General features: G+C 55.1%; 1 protein-coding gene across 1 annotated transcript in view; it reads left to right on the forward strand.

The window, feature by feature from the left end:
• Positions 1–17,901, forward strand: part of SHANK1 (SH3 and multiple ankyrin repeat domains 1) — a 42,180-nt gene that overhangs the window by 17,822 nt on the left and 6,457 nt on the right. The window contains 9 exon segments of the mRNA XM_034638973.1: positions 5,120–5,202; positions 5,413–5,537; positions 6,532–6,667; positions 6,939–7,019; positions 7,764–7,832; positions 8,263–8,381; positions 15,882–15,978; positions 17,602–17,845; positions 17,847–17,897. Of these exon segments, the coding sequence (XP_034494864.1) occupies positions 5,120–5,202; positions 5,413–5,537; positions 6,532–6,667; positions 6,939–7,019; positions 7,764–7,832; positions 8,263–8,381; positions 15,882–15,978; positions 17,602–17,845; positions 17,847–17,897 (1,005 nt within the window).

A 17,901-nucleotide genomic window follows, 5' to 3' on the forward strand; every position in this document is an offset into this window, starting at 1 on the left:
GACTCCTCCCCCCTCAAGCCGCCCCCCGCCCCGTACCTTCCCTCAGTGATAAACCCTTTTGGACCCCTCTTCTCAACCCTTCTGTCATCCCCGTCCCTGGGCCTCTCTCCCCGAGCCCCCCCCACACACATACACTCCTCAGTCCCCTTCCAGGCCCTTTCAGACCCCCCTCATCTCTTCCTCCGAAATCTTGCCCCCAGTCAGACCCTCCAAACGGATCCCACTCCGGGGTTTGGAACCCATTACCCCTTTCTGCCCCCCTCACCGCCCCCACTCTGTGGAGCCCTCCCCGTGGGGAGCCACAGTGGCTCCCCCTCAGGCACCGACATTCCAGGCCCCTGTTCCTCTGATCCCCATCTCCCCACACCCCTTTACAGAGTTGGCAAGTCCCCTCATTCATACCCCTCTCTCCCATTCACAGTCATCCCCCCATCACACACACATCCCACCCCCGGCCTCCCCTCCCCTCTTCTTTTTCCGCTGCGTGTCACTGTGGGACTGTGCATGTGTCAGTGTGGCTGTGTCGATGTGCGTGCGTGTGTGACTGCCTGCAGCCGTGCGCGCACGCGCGTGTGTGTGTGTGTGTGTGTGTGTGTGAGAGAGAGAGAGACAGAGAGAGAGAGACAGAGATGGAGAGATGGTGGGCTCCCAGCCCCCCTCCCCCAGCTGTGTCCATCTGTGTGTCCCTGTTTGACAGTGTCTATCTCTGTGTGTGACTTGGAGCGATAGAGAGGCTGTCTGAGGACTGTGTGTATGTGTGTGTGTGATGGAGTGGGTCTGTCCCAGGGACTGCGGCTGTGTTTCCCATTACCTATCCTCTCATGCCAGTCCCGTCCCCTCCCCCACAACCCCTCCTTTTCTAGTCCCCCATGTGTCTCTGTCCCCATGTGCCCCTCTCCCTGCCTCCAGGGGGTCTGTGCCGGTGTGGGGCATGTGTGCTGAGCCACGGCTGAGCTTCTGCACGGGGAGCTGCCTCTGCCTGTGTGTGCCACTTCTCGGCATGGGAGGGGGCTGGCTTCCCTGCGAGGGGGCCTCTGTGCAGACCATGGAGAGACCCATGGAGATGGGTACATGAGGAGGGACTGAGTACCAAAGAGGGTGCCTTGTACAGCAGCAAGCTCTGGGCTGTGAGATCCTGGGTGTCTGAGAGGCACCTTTGGGGTGGGGGTGGGGGGAGTGGACGCTGCTGCAGTCTCCGCGTGTGGGATCCAGTGAACAAGAGCTGGCTGCTGAGCTCAGGAGGCCACTCTGGAGTCCCCGAGGGATGGCCTGGGGGAGAGCATTGTGTGTGCTTCTTCAGGGCAGGTAGTCAGCAATACCAGCGTGAATGGGGTATCGTGTGGGTAGCGAATGCTGGGGCGGGGTGGGGTTAGAGGGTCTCAGGAGGAGGGTGGCTGATGAGAATGGAACAGAGGAGAGTGGAGAACACTGAAGTGGGGGAAACGGGGGTGCTGGAGCATAGAGGGTGCGTGGGGTGTCTGGCGAAATGGGGTGAGGAGGGAATGCAGGATCTGTGAGGAGGATTTGGGGGTGGGGATTCGGGCAACACAGGGAGAGCACAGAGAAGATGCAGGGAATAGAAATGAAATGCAGCTGCAAGTACCAGGAGGCGGAAGCGTGTGTGAGGAAGTGAGTTGAGGATGCAGAAGTAGAAAGAGGCTTCCACGGATGAGAATGCGGGGGACTGGGGAGTATGAAAGGAACCTAGGGTGCTCTAGGGGACACAGTGGGGTTGCATACAGAGGTGTGAGAGGATTTGGGGGGGTGAAGCTAAGGAAGGGGCGAGAGAGGCCATGAGAGGGGTGAGAGGTCACGGAGGTCTGTGGAGGACACTTTGGGGAAGGGGATGCGAGGTTCGCAGGGGCCTAGTAGGAGGTGGAGGGATGGCCCCATGGGGGTGTGAGGGGGGTTAGTGGAAGTGAAAGCTAATGAGAGTGGGTTGGGCCAACGTGGAGCTTTCAGATGGTAGGGAGGACGAGGGAGCAAGGGACACAGAGGTGAAGGGGCACACACAGGACCCGAGGATGGGCGGCACAGAGTTTAGGGAAACTGCTGGGGCAACAGGGCAGGTGGGAAGTTGGGGGAGAGCGTGGTGGGTTGAGGGAAGCATCCCATGGCCAGGGAGTGGGCAAGAAATCATGGCAGTGGGGAGAGGAAGGAGCCCGTATGGGATGGGGATGCTTGCGAGGGAGGGACACAGGTGGTATTGTGATGATTTGCGAGTGTTTGGACATTATTGGGGTGTATGGGTTGCCTGCGAGGAATTTAAACCTTGGCTTTGGCACTTTTCTAGCTGGTGGGATCTTGAGCATGTTACTTCTCTGTGCCTCAGTTACCCCTCCCATGGGTGTTATGAGAATTTGTGGATAGATAAATGTTAAGTGTGTGGAGCGGCATCTGGCATTCAGTGACGGGTCAGTAAACGTCAGTCGTTGTGGTGTTGGCATAACCTGGGATAAATTTCAGGCACCGAAGGGGTGGGTGATTATGGCCAATTTGGGGCAGTTGTATATGTGCTTGGAGTATTTGGGTGCAGTAGAGTGGACGGTATTATAACTGCAGCCACCCAAGTATTTCTTCTGTGTTTCTGAAGATTACTCACTGTGTGACCTTAGGCAAGTTGCTTAACCTTTCTGGGCTTCTGTTTCCTCACCTATAAAGTGGAAACAGTACTTATGCCTACCTCAGAGGCTGGCTAGGAAAGACAACGGAGTTACTTACCTGTGAAGGGTTTCAAATACTGCCTCGCCCATAGCAAGTGCTTCTTCCTGGCATGCAATGGGTATGGGAGTTCTATTGAATTATATTGGGGGATGGGGTATTTGGAGAAGGCTTGTGTCTGGAGTGTGAGGATAATGTGGGGGTAAAAGAGAGATTCCAGGGGTAGGGGAAAGACAACGGAAACATAGGGTTTGTGGCATGAATAGAAAAAAAAGAAACAGTTGCAAATGAAGGATAAAGGAAGTCCCAAGGGCATGCTGCCTGCTGGAGACCTGGAGGTCTGAAGGGGGGAATGGGGGTAGCAAGGGCATAAGGGCTCAGTGGAAGTGGTCCGGCGGGGACAGAGGTGGGCGTCGCAGAGTGCATGGTCAGGAGCAGGCAGCTCTGACCTCTGAACCAATTTCTGTTGGCCTTGTCCCTGGCCCCTTCCTCCTCTCTTCCCCTACGTTCCCTCACCCCTTCGAAACTCCTTCCCTCCTCTCTTCCTACACCCCTTCCACCCAGCTACAAGGGTGGCCTTTCCCTGGCTTGAATATAAGATCAAGAAGACATGGTGGGTATGGTGTGGCATGGTGACGGGACTGTGGTGAACCTTGAGCGAGAGCAGTTGCCAGGTCTGCCTGCGTGCGCACATGCACTGCTGAGCGCGCCCAGTTACAATAAGGCGGGACGGGGGCAGGGCTGGCATACACGCACATGTGCAGACTGCTGTCGCTGTGGTACAAATGTATGGATATGACAGTGACAGTGGAAATCATGGGGGTCATGGGAGTACACAGGGGTGCTTGCGTGTAGGGGGAATGGTACTGAAAGACAGTAGGAGCAGTGTGGGTATTATTGGCGTGTGCTGGGGTGTGTTCAGGGGGCGTGTTATGGGAATATACTGAGATCCAAGTGAGGGGGAGTTATTATTGGATCATACTGGGATGTGTGGGGGCGTTACTGAAATCTACTGGAGTATTCATGGAGGGCTGTTTTGCCGAATCTGTGGGGTAGGTAATTGAAGCGCGCGGGGAGCCGCTTGGCTATTATTGGAGTGTGTTGGGGCTGGTGGATATTATTAGGATCTGCTAAGGGGTCTGCATGTGCGCTGGACGGGTCTCAGATGTGACCACGGGATGCTTGGGGTGCAGCAGCGCGCGCATTCTGGTGGATGGAGGGTATTTTTGGGGCCCCCGAGGTGAGTGGGGTTGGAGTTAGGGCGTATGGGTATTCCTGTTGTATACTGGGGTTCCTGGAATGACTTGGATATATAATCTCGAGGTACACAGCGGTGATGTCAAGGGTTTGAGGCTGTTATCTGAGCGAACCCAGGCAGGCCTTGAGATACATGGAATAGATTTGAGTTTAATTGAACTTTCCTGGGTGCGCAAACATCCCCTAAATGTGCTGACAGGCTTTGGTGGTCTGATGGGGGCGACTATCTGCATATTCGTGGGTAGCTTGCATTTTACTAGAACCTATCCACTGCCTGAAGGAGATACATGTGAGGTATACCAGGGAACAGATAAGTCACTGCTGCTCACTAGAACTTTCTGCAGTGATGGAAATGTTCTCTATCTGCACTGTCCACCATGGTAACCACTAGCCACGTGTGTCTACTGGGCACTTTGAAACGTGACTAGTGAGACTGAAGAACTGAATTTTTCAATTTAATTTGTAATTAATTTGCATATAAATAGTCACATGCATCTAGCGGCCACCATATTGCACAGTGCTGAGTAAGCCATGCTGCAATCTGCTTGGGTACCCGGGGAGGAGTGACTGTAGTATATAAATAGTCAAGGAGCTGGGAGGGCTCCCATCGAAGTACGCGTGTCCTGTCGGCTTAGTAACTTGACCGAAGACGTTGAAGGAATCCTACTGAGCACGTACTTCTGTGTGCCCAGCACCGTGCTGAATACTGTATGTACTGAACTCCCACAGCGACCCCGTCTGGTGGGGCCCGTTATTGTCTCACATTATAGACGAGGAAATTGAGGCCCAAAAGGTTAAAGCCTTGGGCTCAAGGTCACAGATAAGGAAGTGGCTAGCAGGGGCTCAAACCAGGCTGTCTGGTGAACTGGCGGCTTATCTCCCCACCCCTTGCGCTCTGCAGGCACACAGTGGGCTTGGAAACTGCTTGCTGAATGGATGGGTGGATGGATGCATGGAAGGATGAATGAGGAAAGACTGAGTGGGAGAGCAAGCACTCCGGGCTCTGAGGGGGAGGCCTGTAAGGGCTGCTGCGAGCAAACACACACAGAATGGGCGAGGAAGATCCTAGGATGTGGGATGAATGGTTCTGGACCAGGGGCTCAGGTCACCCACTGGGTTGCTGGTGGAGCTCGGACTCGGACTCCGCTGTGTCTCATAATCCCTTCTCCACCCCCACCCCCCCACCCCGTCCCCTCGCCAGTGATTACATCATTAAAGAGAAGACGGTCTTGCTGCAGAAGAAGGACAGTGAGGGGTTTGGGTTCGTGCTTCGGGGGGCCAAGGGTGAGTGCCGGCCGGGGAGGAGATGGGAGAAGGGCTCTCTGACCCAGGGGGATGGACAGGGGAAGGGACCCCAGCCCACCCACCACCCCACCCCAGCGTGCTGGTCCCTCAGCTACGGTGAGGCCTCTGTGACTTGGGTCTGAGCCCCATCCCCTGCTCGGCCTCTCCACCCCCTCCCCTCCGACCCCGCCGGCTCCTCCCCATCTGCAGCGCAGACCCCCATCGAGGAGTTCACCCCCACCCCGGCCTTCCCGGCGCTGCAGTATCTGGAGTCTGTGGACGAGGGTGGCGTGGCATGGAGAGCTGGACTGAGGATGGGAGACTTCCTCATCGAGGTGAGTCCTGGCCCCCAGCCCCAGGGGCCTTTCCAAGGGCCAGCCTCCAGCACACCTTCCACAGATACCGCTCTTTCCCTGGGACCCTGGCGACAAAAATCTCTGGCCTCCTCCTATTCCACACGAAATCTGGCTGCCCAAATCCAGATTCTCTTTCAGCACCAGGCCTCCCAGGCCCCAGCCCACCCCCTAGCCAATGCTTTCTTCAGTGATTCCTTCCTTCTGAAGGCTTCTCTGAAGCATCAAAAGAAAACAGAGCTGTTCCCCAGCGCCTACACACACACACACACACACACACACACACACACACACACACACACACAATGCAGGGGCAGGGGAAAAGGAGGGGAGAGAGAGGTGAATGGCTGAGCCCAGCCCCTTCCCCAGCCCTGGGGCCAGGAAAGTTACCAGAAGGAGAAGTGGGGCCTTGCAAGGAGGGGGGGGTGGGGAGGGTCAGTGGGAGGAAGGAGCCAACAGTGCTACACACAGGTCTAGACAGGAGACCACTCTGTTGGGGACTCTAAAGCTGAAAGCATCTCTCCCCTCACTTAGGGGCCTTCCCTTCCCCAAGGAAACCTTCTCATCCTGCTCCCTAGTCCATGGGTCAGACTCTGTCTGGCCTCCGTGTGTGTCGCTGGGAAGGGGCGTCTGAGAGTCGACTTTGCTCTGTCCTCTTACATCTGTTTCTCTGTCGAGTCTCTCTCTGGGTGTGCACGTCCCTTACGGGTCCCTGTTTCCTTTCTGGCTTCTCTCCCTCTGCCCCACCTCACCCCACCCCCGTTCTCTATCTCTTCCTCCACCAGCTTCCCCACCCCCANGAGAGCGGAGCGCCCCCCCCCCCCCGGGGGGGGGGGGGGTGGAGGGTCAGTGGGAGGAAGGAGCCAACAGTGCTACACACAGGTCTAGACAGGAGACCGCTCTGTTGGGGACTCTAAAGCTGAAAGCATCTCTCCCCTCACTTACTCTGTGTGGTGTGGGGCTGTCTGTGCTGCAGGTGAACGGGCAGAACGTGGTGAAGGTTGGCCACCGGCAGGTGGTGAACATGATCCGCCAAGGGGGCAACACGCTGATGGTCAAGGTGGTGATGGTCACCAGGCACCCGGACATGGATGAGGCTGTCCATAAGAAAGGTGCTTCTCCACTCATTTGCGTGGCCAGACCTGGGCACCCCACTGCCACCAGACTAAGATCCTCAGAAGCCCTAATGGCCTCATGGTCCCCACCACTGGCCTTCCCTTCCCCAAGGCTGCTTGTTCATGACCCTTCTGAGGGAGTAACGGGGGTGGGGGGAGGGCTCGGCATGCTGGTGGCCACTGGTCTCTGATATCTGGGAGCACTGCAGTGGTGGTGGGGGGTTCTCTCCGTGGTACTGATGCCTGACCCCCAGCATCACCTTTTCAGCACCCCAGCAGGCTAAGCGGCTCCCGCCCCCAGCCATCTCTCTGCGTTCCAAGTCTATGACTTCAGAGCTGGAGGACATGGGTGAGCCTGTGGAGCTGCTGGGACCCAGGCGCTGGGGAGGGCGAGGGGCAGAAGGGGGCTGAACCAGACCTTGAGTTTGTTAGTGTTGTTAGTGACCAGGGGTCCTGTCCTCATCCTGTCCCCTAGTCCATGGGTCAGACTCTGTCTGGCCTCCGTGTGTGTCGCTGGGAAGGGGCATCTGAGAGTCGACTTTGCTCTGTCCTCTTACATCTGTTTCTCTGTCGAGTCTCTCTCTGGGTGTGCACGTCCCTTACGGGTCCCTGTTTCCTTTCTGGCTTCTCTCCCTCTGCCCCACCTCACCCCACCCCCGTTCTCTATCTCTTCCTCCACCAGCTTCCCCACCCCCACTAACAGAAAGGAAGGCCAGCCCCTCCCCCGACAGGGCCGAGTGGACCTGGGGGGTCCCGTTTCCCCTGACAGGGGGCAGATCGGGCAGCTGACCGCCCCTACCCTGAGGGAGGAGGGTGTTCCAGAGAGGGGGCCCCTCGCATCCCCCTGAAGTCCTAACTCTTGGCTCCTCTACTGCCTCTCCCCCGGGCTAGTCTCCCCCTGGAAGAAGAAGAGTGGTGAGTGGGCACAGGACTGGCGGGGGGGCCCCCCGTCCCCATCCCGCCGGCGGACTTGCCCCTCCCCGACCCGGGCCCTTCACTGCCCCACTCGCGCTTGCGCACGCCCGCTGGCCGAGCCCGCTCCGCCCCGCCCCCAGGGGCACCCCTGGACTTCATCCGCATCCTTTGCCCACAGAGTATGAGCAGCAGCCTGCGCCGGTGCCCAGCATGGAGAAAAAGCGGACCGTGTATCAGATGGCTCTCAGTAAGATGGCCCAGCCCTGCTCCCCGGGCTGCCCAGGACCCCTGACCCCACGCCCCCTGGGGCGCCGCAGCCTCTCCAACCCTCTTCCTGCCTGCGCGCCCTTTGGCCACCTCCGACCTGATCACCTCATACCCCATCCTTGCCCCGGCCATCAAGTATGAGCTCCCACCTCTTTCCTCAGCCTCTCCCCCGTTCCTTCTGCCTCCCCTCCACCTTTCCTCCTGTGACGATTTTGCTGCCCTCACCCCTTCCCACCGCTGGGTCCTGGACCTGGAGATTCTGTCTCCATCAGGGCCGTCGGTCCACGGGCATGGAGGCAGGGGTGCCCTTTCCTGGTTTGTACAACATATTGTATGGGCTCCTGGCAGCTCTGTTTCTGCCCGAGGCCAAAGCAAGCTTCATTTCACTGCCTCTTCCCACCTCCCCTTAGACAAACTGGATGAAATTTTGGCGGCAGCCCAGCAGACCATCAGTGCAAGCGAGAGTCCTGGACCTGGTGGCCTTGCGTCGCTGGGCAAACACCGGCCCAAAGGCTTCTTTGCCACGGAGGTAGGCAGCCTGGACGGGGAGGGGGATGGGAGCATAATGGAGAGGAGGCTTGGGGGGGTGCACAGACCATCCTGGAACCTCTGTGCTTCTCCTTACAAACCCTTCCTGACCCCGCTGTGTTGAATATCGGCCCTGAGGGGCACCACACTTCCTGTCCCCCCTCCTTTCTTCCCACTCTGGGGCCTCCTTTCCTCTCTGCCCATCCTCTTCCTTATTCTTCTCCTAAGTCTTAACCCTTTTTTCCTCATTCCCTGCTCCCACCTCTTGTCCATCTCCGTCCCACCTCAAAAGTCTCAGGGAAGGCAGAATGATGTCATGGCTGGTGATCCCTGGCATCGGCCCCGCACATGAGAATAGGCGCTCAACAAGTGGGAGTTACTAAACTATTATTTATTATTGCTGTCTCCACTCTGCCTGCTCTTCCCTAGGATGGAGGCTGACCTGTAATGGGTGGTGTCCTATTTTGGACACTACATTTTATATGGATTTTCTCATTCATTCCTTGGATCATCCTCTGAGGTCTACATGGTTGTTAGACCATTTACAGAGGGGAAACTGAGGCTCAGAGAGGGAGGCAGTATTTCAATCCAGGCAAGTCAGGCAGTTGGATCCACGGCCCTGGCTCTTTTGGTGGGCCTGTTGGTCTCTCCCTAGCTGGCCTGTCATTGGGCTGTGCCCCTTCATGGGAACACAGCCACCACCAGGCTCCTCCCACCCTCCAGTCTCTCCTCCAGAGGTCACACAGCACCCTACTTCTCTCTTAGCCCTTGCTTCTTCTCTGCTCAAGCCCTGCCCTCTGACCCTGCCCTCTGAACCCTTCTTCCCACAGGACACACCCACCACCCAGTGGCCAATAGGCTATTAACTCTAAAACTGGATTCTTTGGCTTCTGAGGGACCATGGACCCCCTTGGCAGGCTGGCATAGCCCTCCAAATAATGTTTATAAGCATAAAATAAATTACCTAGGAAAACAAAAGAAGCCAATTACACTGATAATACAGCAATCAAAATGTTTTTTAAAAGCAAAATTCGTGGGGCACCTGGCTGGCTCAGTTGGTGGAGCATGTGACTCTTGATCTTGGGGTCATGAGTTCGAGCCCCGTGTTGGGCCTAGAGCTCAGTTAAACACACACAAAGTAAAAATAAAATTTGTGCTATAGTAATATCAGTGCTTTTTTGTCAACACGTTAGCCAGCAAGACTTCGTGATGGCTCTTAACTACTCTTTACTAGTCATGAGGCACATAAACACTATTTCAAGGGATCTGCAACCGCTGTGCAGGGCTTTGGAAATATCTGTGACTTCTTTTGATGTTATAGGCACAGGCCTTGCTAAGGCCGTCTCGGTTTGCTGCCTACATCCTCAATCGAGGAAATGGTGTGTTTTCATTGGAAGATAATGACAATACAGATACTTTTTTTTTTCTAGTCCAAGTGCACGGCCCCCTTGAAGTCTGTCCATAGACCTGCTAAGGGTTAGACTACCTACTTTAGAATGCCTCGTACTTTGACAAGAACCAAAGGAAGGTGGCAAATTTTGTACTTGGACTCAGAGAACTGCTTTCAGATTTCAATGTGGAGGGTCCTTGGCCACTTCTCAGGGTTTGGCAGAGGGCCCTGCTTTCAGCAGCCCTTCACGTCTCACCTGTCCTGAATTTCTCGAGGAATCTGAAATCTCTGAGGCTGTTGGGATCATCTTCTGTGCCCACCTCCTCCGAAGGTCAGTGTTGACTCAGAAGTGCATGGGCAGTCAAGCCAGGCAGACCTGCCTCCAAATTCTGACTTCCTCTGACTTCCTGAGTTATTTGCTCCATGCTACCTAATTTCTCTGCGTCTCAGTTTCCTGCTCTGTGTACAATGGGGCTAAAGCCCATCTTGCTGGTCCTTATGAGGATTAAACAAGACCAGCTCCTAGCATAGCACGTTCTCAACAGATGGTGAGCCCTCTTAGGCCATAAAACAAACTGGAGACCCCACAATGACTTGCCAGTGAGGCTTGCATGTGCCCCAGAGACCCTCCAACAGCTTATCGCGTGCAGAGTCCCCATGAGTAGATAGGGCAAATCCTGTTTTCATTTATTCAGCAAATGGCAGCCAGCATACCAGCCCCTCCCTGTGTGAACCGTGGTAACAGGACGGACAGGATCCAAGCCCTCACAGAATTCACCATCTGAGGTCCAAAGACACCCCTAGGTGGGCGCAGACACGGGCCAATAATAACACCAGCTGCCCACGTGCCCCTCCCTCATAGAAATGGGACTTGTAGGCATTTACCCGAGTTCTCGAATGGCATCTCCCTTCCCTCCGGGCCGTAGAGGCCAGTAGTCATTTTCCCTTTGGGTCTCCCTTTTTATTCTCCCAGGGTCTGGCCCTGGGCCTTCCCAAAGCCCCGCCTCTTGTACTGGGGGCTCTCTTCACCCCCATCTCTGTCCCTACCTTCCCACCAGCCGTCCTGACTTTTCACACACTAAGTCAACAGAGGGGCCCCTTCCTGCTGCTTCTGTGTCTCTCTGTGTGGTCTTGTTCTCTTCTGTTTCTCATCTCCCATCTGCTTCAGCTTCTCTCCCCTCCTCACTGTCTCACTTGGAGCCCTGTGCACTAGGCCAGAGGGGGTAAGGAGGCAGTGTGGGGGCCCAGTATTGCCCCTGAGGCCTCTTGTCAAGCCTGAGCAACAGTGAATCAGAGAAACCTATTGTACAAGATGCCACTGCTTGGAAACTTAAGAATTGGGAGATTCCAACCTCCCTGAAAGACACCCCACTGCACAAAACCTAGCGAGGGGGTGCGGTACTGAGGGGCCTGCCCATGCCGACAGAGGGGGTGCAGACCCCGGACAGATTCACTGTAGGACAAGATGCCTCTTGGGCTGTCTCCTCCTAGGGTTCTGCTGTCCATCCATCTGTCCTCGCCTCTGTGTGGCTTTGGCTCCCTTAGCTACTGTCTCTGTCACCTAGTCATTGACCCCCAAGGGTACCTTACCTCCCCCCCACTCCTGCACTGTCCTCCCTTCTGCCCATCTCTGTCTGGGTGCCAGTCTCAACCTTTCTCTGGACTCAGTTTTTCCCTCTGATTATTTTGACAATACCTTCTTGATCGTATTGTCTATCTCTTTCCCTCTTGGTTGCATGCCTGACCCTCCTGGAGCAGCTCTGTCGTCCGTGTACCCCCCCCCCCGCTTCATTCCAGGGCCTCACAAGACTGCCTCTTTTCCTGCTTTGTTGGGGCCGTCTTTCTTCCCGTCGCTGTCTCATCTCCCCTCCTGTCTCCCCCCTCTGCACCCCCATCTCTGTCTTTTTCTCCTCATCTCTCTGTCTTTATTTATCTTTGCCTCTCCATCTGTCTCCCCCTTTGCTCTCTCCCCCTCACCCCTTTCAGGGGCTGACTCCCTGGCGCGCATTTCTTAGTCCATTTTCAGCCTCCAGCCTGTGCACAGCACCAGGGCACACACTCCGCCCTTGAGGCATCAGACCCACAACAGGCCCACGAGGTGGCACGGGAGGAGGGCTGGACCTCTGGCTGACTCGCTGGGGAGGAGTGTGCCCACAGCCGGTGACGTCACGCGCACCCGGGCACTCTGATTGGCTGCCCCCTCTGCGCGGGAGAGGACGCTCCCCGCTCCTGGATGGAGGTCAGCCTGTCCCACCTTGAGTCAGTGTGCCCCTCAGGCAGGCAGTCCAACGCCTCTTCAGACGCTTGTATGGCTTCTCCATCAGTCTGACGTCTCCTCTGCCACTCTGACCCCTTTTATGTCAAGTCAACCCATCATTTAATCCCTCCTCTTCCACTTAGAAGTGTTTTCTGCCAGTGTGCCAATCTGATGCCTCTCCCTTCGCTCTGCACTCTCTTCAGTCAGAGGCACCCCTCCCCTGCCCCTCGATCCCTCCCCTGTCATTCGAACCCTCCCCCATCACTCTGCCCCCCTCTCCCATCACTCTGCCCCCCACCCATGCCCACTCCCATGCCTCTATCAGATGCTTCCCTCACCTTCCTTCCCACCGCCCCATTATTCCCTTTTGCTCGCCCTCCTGGACTCGGTATTCAGTGTCCTCTCCAGCCTGTTTCTGCCTTCAGGGGTCCCCGCATCCTTTCGGACTGGGTGTTCCCCCCATCTTGTCAGGGTGTCCTTCATTCTGCACATGTTTACTGAGCACCTAATTATGCGCTGGACCTGCTGGTTGGCTCTGGGGATGGAGGAGTGAACCAGTCCAAGCCAATCCCATTAGAGAATTTACATTTGGGGGCGGGGGTTGGATTTTGCAGAATTGGGTTCTGCCCTATGTAAGAGAAACCTCCAAATAACAGTGGCTTGAACCAGAAGAGTCTTCTATCTGTGTCATGTTAACGAAGTCTGGAGTAGGGATTCCCAGGCAGGTATGGCAGCCGCCATGGTCCTGAAGACCCAGGATCCTTCTCACTTTCTGCTCCACCATCCTAAGCCTTCTTTCCAACCGTAAGGTCACTTCACAGTCCAAGATGGCTGGAGCTCTAGCTTCCAGCATTCCAGGTAGCAGGAACAAGGAAGAGTGGAAAGGCAGAAAGGCAAAGGAGGGCACATTGCTGCTTCTTGGGTTACCTCTGAGGAGACTTTCCCAGAGTAACACACAACCCTTCCACGCCACGTATGCATCCCAGCTGACCTTAGTTCCGTGGCCACATGCAGCTGCAAGGGAGCCTGGGAAATGTAGTCCCAATAGGTGCCAAACGGGATTGGGGTTTTCTTACCAAGGAAGGAGAGTAGAATGGGAACTGGGTAGGCTCCATGCCCAGGGAGACAGACAGTGAACAAGGAAGCAAATAATTATAATAACTCTACACTGGGTTAAGTGGAAGGAGTTATGATACAGAGTAACAGACGGAAGCCTCTCCAGGGAGGAGACATCTGAAACTAACAGATTCCACCTGTTATCACCTTTCTACCGCCTGTCTGACCTCATCTCCCACCCCTCAGTGCCCTGCTCACCCCCTCAAGACACATCAGCCTCCTGACTGTTCCTTAACCACACCAGACTCACTCCCGCCTCAGGACGTTTACGCTTCCTGTTCCATACTGTGCCCCCAGATGTATGCATGGCTCCCTTTTTTGGGAGATTGCTCAAATTATATCTTCACAGAAGGGCCTTCCTTGACGGCCCTATTTTAAATTATAGTCCTCCTCTCCTCCCTCTCTTCCCTCCACCCGACCCCGTTGTGTTGCTAATTTATTTTGTCTACCCTCCAAGTAGGCAGGGGCTTTTGTCTGTTTTGTTGACGGCTGCATCTGCAGCGTCTGGAACAGTCTCTGGCATGGAGCGGATGCCCAGTAAATATCTGTGGAATGAATGAACGAATGAGACAGTTTCAATCCAGGGAGGTGAGTGCAGGGAGAGGTTAGGAGAGGCGCATCCTGTGACAGTCTAAAGCAGCACCGTCTTGTCCGGTAGAGTTCCTGTGTTGAAGGAACTGCTTTATGTCCATGCTACCCCATAGGGCAGCCACTAGCCATGTGTGGTGACTGAACCCTTGAAATGTGACCAGCAAACACGGGGAGGAATTTTTCATTAATGTATTTTAATTCGTTGAAATTGACATCCGAAAGGGTAGGGGCTATTGTATTGGGCAGTGTAGGTTTAGAGGAAGGGAGAGGCCAGGCCAGAGTGGGGGCTAGGATGACAAGTCTTCCCGAGCAGAGCAGAGGGAAAGGATGTTCAGGCAGAGGGAACAGCGAATCCGGAGCCCCTGAGGTGAGAAACAGCACAGGAAATCAAGAGAGCAGGGGAGTACTTAGAGCAAGGGGGCCGGAGGGAGCAGGGAGCGTGATGGGAGGTGAGGGCAGTAAGGTGGGGACTTCATCCGAATAGGGTTTCCTTTCTCTGCAGTTCTGGCCTCAAAGACAGAGAAGAGTGACATACAAGGTCACCTGGCAGAAGCAGGGGAGTCAGTGCCTGATGTTGGCTCATTCTCCTTTAGTTACACTTCATTTGACACAAGCTTGTGGAACATCAGGTCCTGGTTGAGGACTGGGGTCCCAGCAGTGCAAGAGACCAACAGCATTGCTACCGTCAGACAGGCTGTTAGGATTCCATGGGCTTTTGGCACTTTCGTCTTTATAAGCCCCTCCCTCAAAAAAAAAAAGTTTAAAAATCTGTCTTTTATGGCTGTATTGGTGCAAAGATGAATATTATCATCCAAGCTGGATTCTATTCATTTTCCCCCCTCTGATGTTAAAGGAAAGGAAAATATTTTCCCTGCAGATGTCATGGGCCATAAATCCTACACCTGTATTGCCTTCAGGGAGCCGGCATTCTAGGCAGGGAGTCAGGAAGTAAGCCAGTAAACAAGTCATCTCAGAGGGAGATGTGTGCCCTAAGGAAAACAGGACAGGGAAGTACAGTAGACAGTGACTGGCAGGGGCATTTGAGTGGAGGATGGAAAGACGGAAAGGAATGTGTGACGAGGAGGTGAAAATGTTGCAGAGAGCAAATGCAGGACTTGCAAGTGTTCTAAAGCAGGGTCGGACCTTGGGGCATTGGAGGAGCAGGACTGGTGGACACAGTGGGACCAGAGTGAGGAGGTAGGAGATGTACACGGGGCTCGATTGTACTGGGCGCCTGGGTTTCCTATAGCCAGAGCCTGAGATGGGATTCCTGCACCAACAGTATCCTAAGGGGAGAATTATAAGGGAGTGAGGGGGGCAGGGTGGGCTGCGGGAGGTCAGCAAACATGGTCCCCGCTGGAGTCTCTTGCAGCCTTGATCCCTGGGAGAGTTCGAATTGCACCACGGAGTTAATCCTGCCTTGGATCTCCGTGTCAGTCAGTCCTTGGCTTCAGGCTGCTCCCAGAAGTACGGGACAGAACTACTTGGGCCCATGAGCTCCTTTGGAGGAGGGGGATTCTTTAGAGCCAGGGGCAGCCGAGAGCCCAGGCAGGTGACACTCTTGGCAGCTGGGGATGGTCACGGCGTCCCAGCTGAGGGGATCTGGGTGTGCAGTGTCTACCACAGACCACAACTCGACACCAGAGTTGGGCATTCCGATCCCCTCCTAACTGGTGATGTGAGATGCTCTGGTAGGATTGTAAGCAGGGCAATCGCAAGACCTGGATTTCTTTCTGAAAGATCCCTCTGACTCTTATGTGGCAAGCAGACTGGAAAGGGGTGGCGGGACAGGGGGGCAGCAGGGAGATAGGGGAAGAGGCTAGGGCAGCCAGCGGGCCAAGCCATGCTGGTGACTTGGACCTGGGGGGTTGACAGAACAGAGAAAAGACCCAGGTTAGTGATGGGTATGGGAAGCAGAGCAAACAGGGCTGCCTGAGAATCTGCTTTCTTTTCTTTCTTTCTCCCCACTGCCCAAACTCAGACACATTTCCCTCCCCCAGAGTTCCCTTTTGCCTCCTCCAGGCCTCTCACCCTTCCTGCAGAGGCTTAGAGAAGGCTTGGGGGCTGGCTGTGTGGTAAAGTCATGAATCTTCACGCCCAGACTGATCTTTCTCTGTTGTCTTTTTTCTCTGACTGCTGCCCCAAAGTCAAGCTTCGATCCGCACCACCGCTCGCAGCCAAGTTATGAACGTCCTTCTTACCTGCCTCCGGGACCTGGGCTTATGCTCCGGCAAAAATCTATTGGTATGTCACCTGGAAGGGTGGGTATAATGGATGCCAGCAGGTGAGGGGCAGGCTGGGAGGGTGACAGTTTACAGGAGGAGAGAAGGGGCTTTGAAATGTTCTTTTCTACTTCCGTATATGACCGCAGTTCCATCCAGCCGGGCAAAGAGCTCAGGCTTTGTTGTTGGGCAAAACTGGCTTGAATTCTGGCTCTCTGGGCCTTGGGTTCTGCATCTAGAAAATGGGCATGTTATTGTTCCTGCCTGGATGGAGTGAGTCGAAGCCCCCACCACCTAGTTTCTTCTCTCTTATACCTGACTTCATTGATGCATGCATGCATGCTACAAATGTTTACTGAGCACCCACCATAAGTCCTAGACTGCTGGGGATATGTCAGTGAACAAAACAGAGGGAAGGGCCCTGTCCTCATGGAGCTTGCCTTCTAGCAGGGGAAGACAGACAACAGATTATAAGGATAAGAAACAAGACAATTATATAGAAGGTTGACAGTGGTAAGTTCTGTGGGGGGAAAAAGCAGAGTAGAATAAGAGAGATCAGGGGTGCTGGGAGGCAGATTTGAGCTAAAACGTGAAAATGAAGAGGGAGAGCCATATGGATATATGGCCATAAGGTATTCCAGGTAGTGAGAACAGCCAAGACAAAGGTCCTGAGGTAGGATTGAGCCGCTTGTGCTCAGATGGGGGAGACTGTGGGGTGGGAGGAGATCAGGAGTACACCTGGGGGCCTGCAGAGTTTCAGATGCCGGTGAGACATCCGAGTAAGTGGATATGGCATTTGGATATAGGAGTCTGGAGCTCAGGGGAGAGGACTGAGCCCCAGGACAGATGTGGGCGTCTTCAGCAGGGAGACAGTGAATGAAGCAGCATGTCGCTTAAGAGTGCCAAGGGGGAGAGAGTAGTCAGAGTGGAGAATAGGGTCAAAGACTGAGCCCTGACAGTGATAATTAGGCAAGAGACTTCACTCTTTCCAATCCACTCCGAGTCCTTTTGCTGATTGGGTCTAGCTTTTCTCCCACTTCCAGCGTCCACAGTCTGCCAGTGTGAGTCTTGCGTCTGTGCCGTCTGCCTGTATCTCCTCATTTCCTTCATCTCAACTACCTGTAAAGCCACCCAATATTGCTTCCCTATAAATCAGCGCTCTCTCGTAAACTTTAGCCTCACCCTAAGCAGTTCCGTCTGTGAAAGCACAGGTTTGATGTGCTAATTACATTTTATTTCTGCGTATACATGAAAAGAAATCTATAACTATACACCGAAACATGGCATCTCTCCCTGGCTCCAGGGACTTTTGCTCACCCCAAGCCACCACTAGCATAGGCTGTGTCTTTGTGGGCATTAGAAAACGGCGCCCCCTCCTGGCATGGGGGGGGAAGTTCAGCTGAATGTCGCCCCACCTCCCCTTGCTCCCTCTGCCGGTTGCTGATGTGCAACGCACAGCCTGTGTCACCAAGTCGATTTACCACAGCTGGGGAGCTCTAGACTGATTCGTGTGAGGGTCTTAGCATATACTCAGTGGCGTCGTGTTGTTGTTGTTGTTGTTGTTTCATTAATATTGTAGTACTATGGGATAGGGGAGGAGGGAGACCCCCTCCCCCCACTCCTGGATCCACTGTGTCTTCCCCAGGGGCTGCAGAAGATGAAAGACCCTACCTAGCCCCCCCAGCCATGAAGTTCAGTCGCAGCCTGTCTGTGCCTGGCTCGGAGGACATCCCCCCGCCGCCCACCACGTCCCCACCGGAGCCCCCCTACAGCACACCTCCAGCCCCCTCCTCCTCTGGCCGCCTCACCCCATCCCCCAGAGGGGGGCCCTTCAACCCCAGTTCGGGTGGCCCCCTCCCCTCCTCTTCCCCCGCATCCTTTGATGGACCCTCCCCCCGACACGCGTGTAGGGGGCCGTGAGAAGAGCCTGTACCACAGCGGGCCC

The sequence above is a fragment of the Ailuropoda melanoleuca genome, chromosome 12 (genome assembly GCF_002007445.2).
Source record: "Ailuropoda melanoleuca isolate Jingjing chromosome 12, ASM200744v2, whole genome shotgun sequence".
NCBI classification, from domain to species: domain Eukaryota; kingdom Metazoa; phylum Chordata; class Mammalia; order Carnivora; family Ursidae; genus Ailuropoda; species Ailuropoda melanoleuca.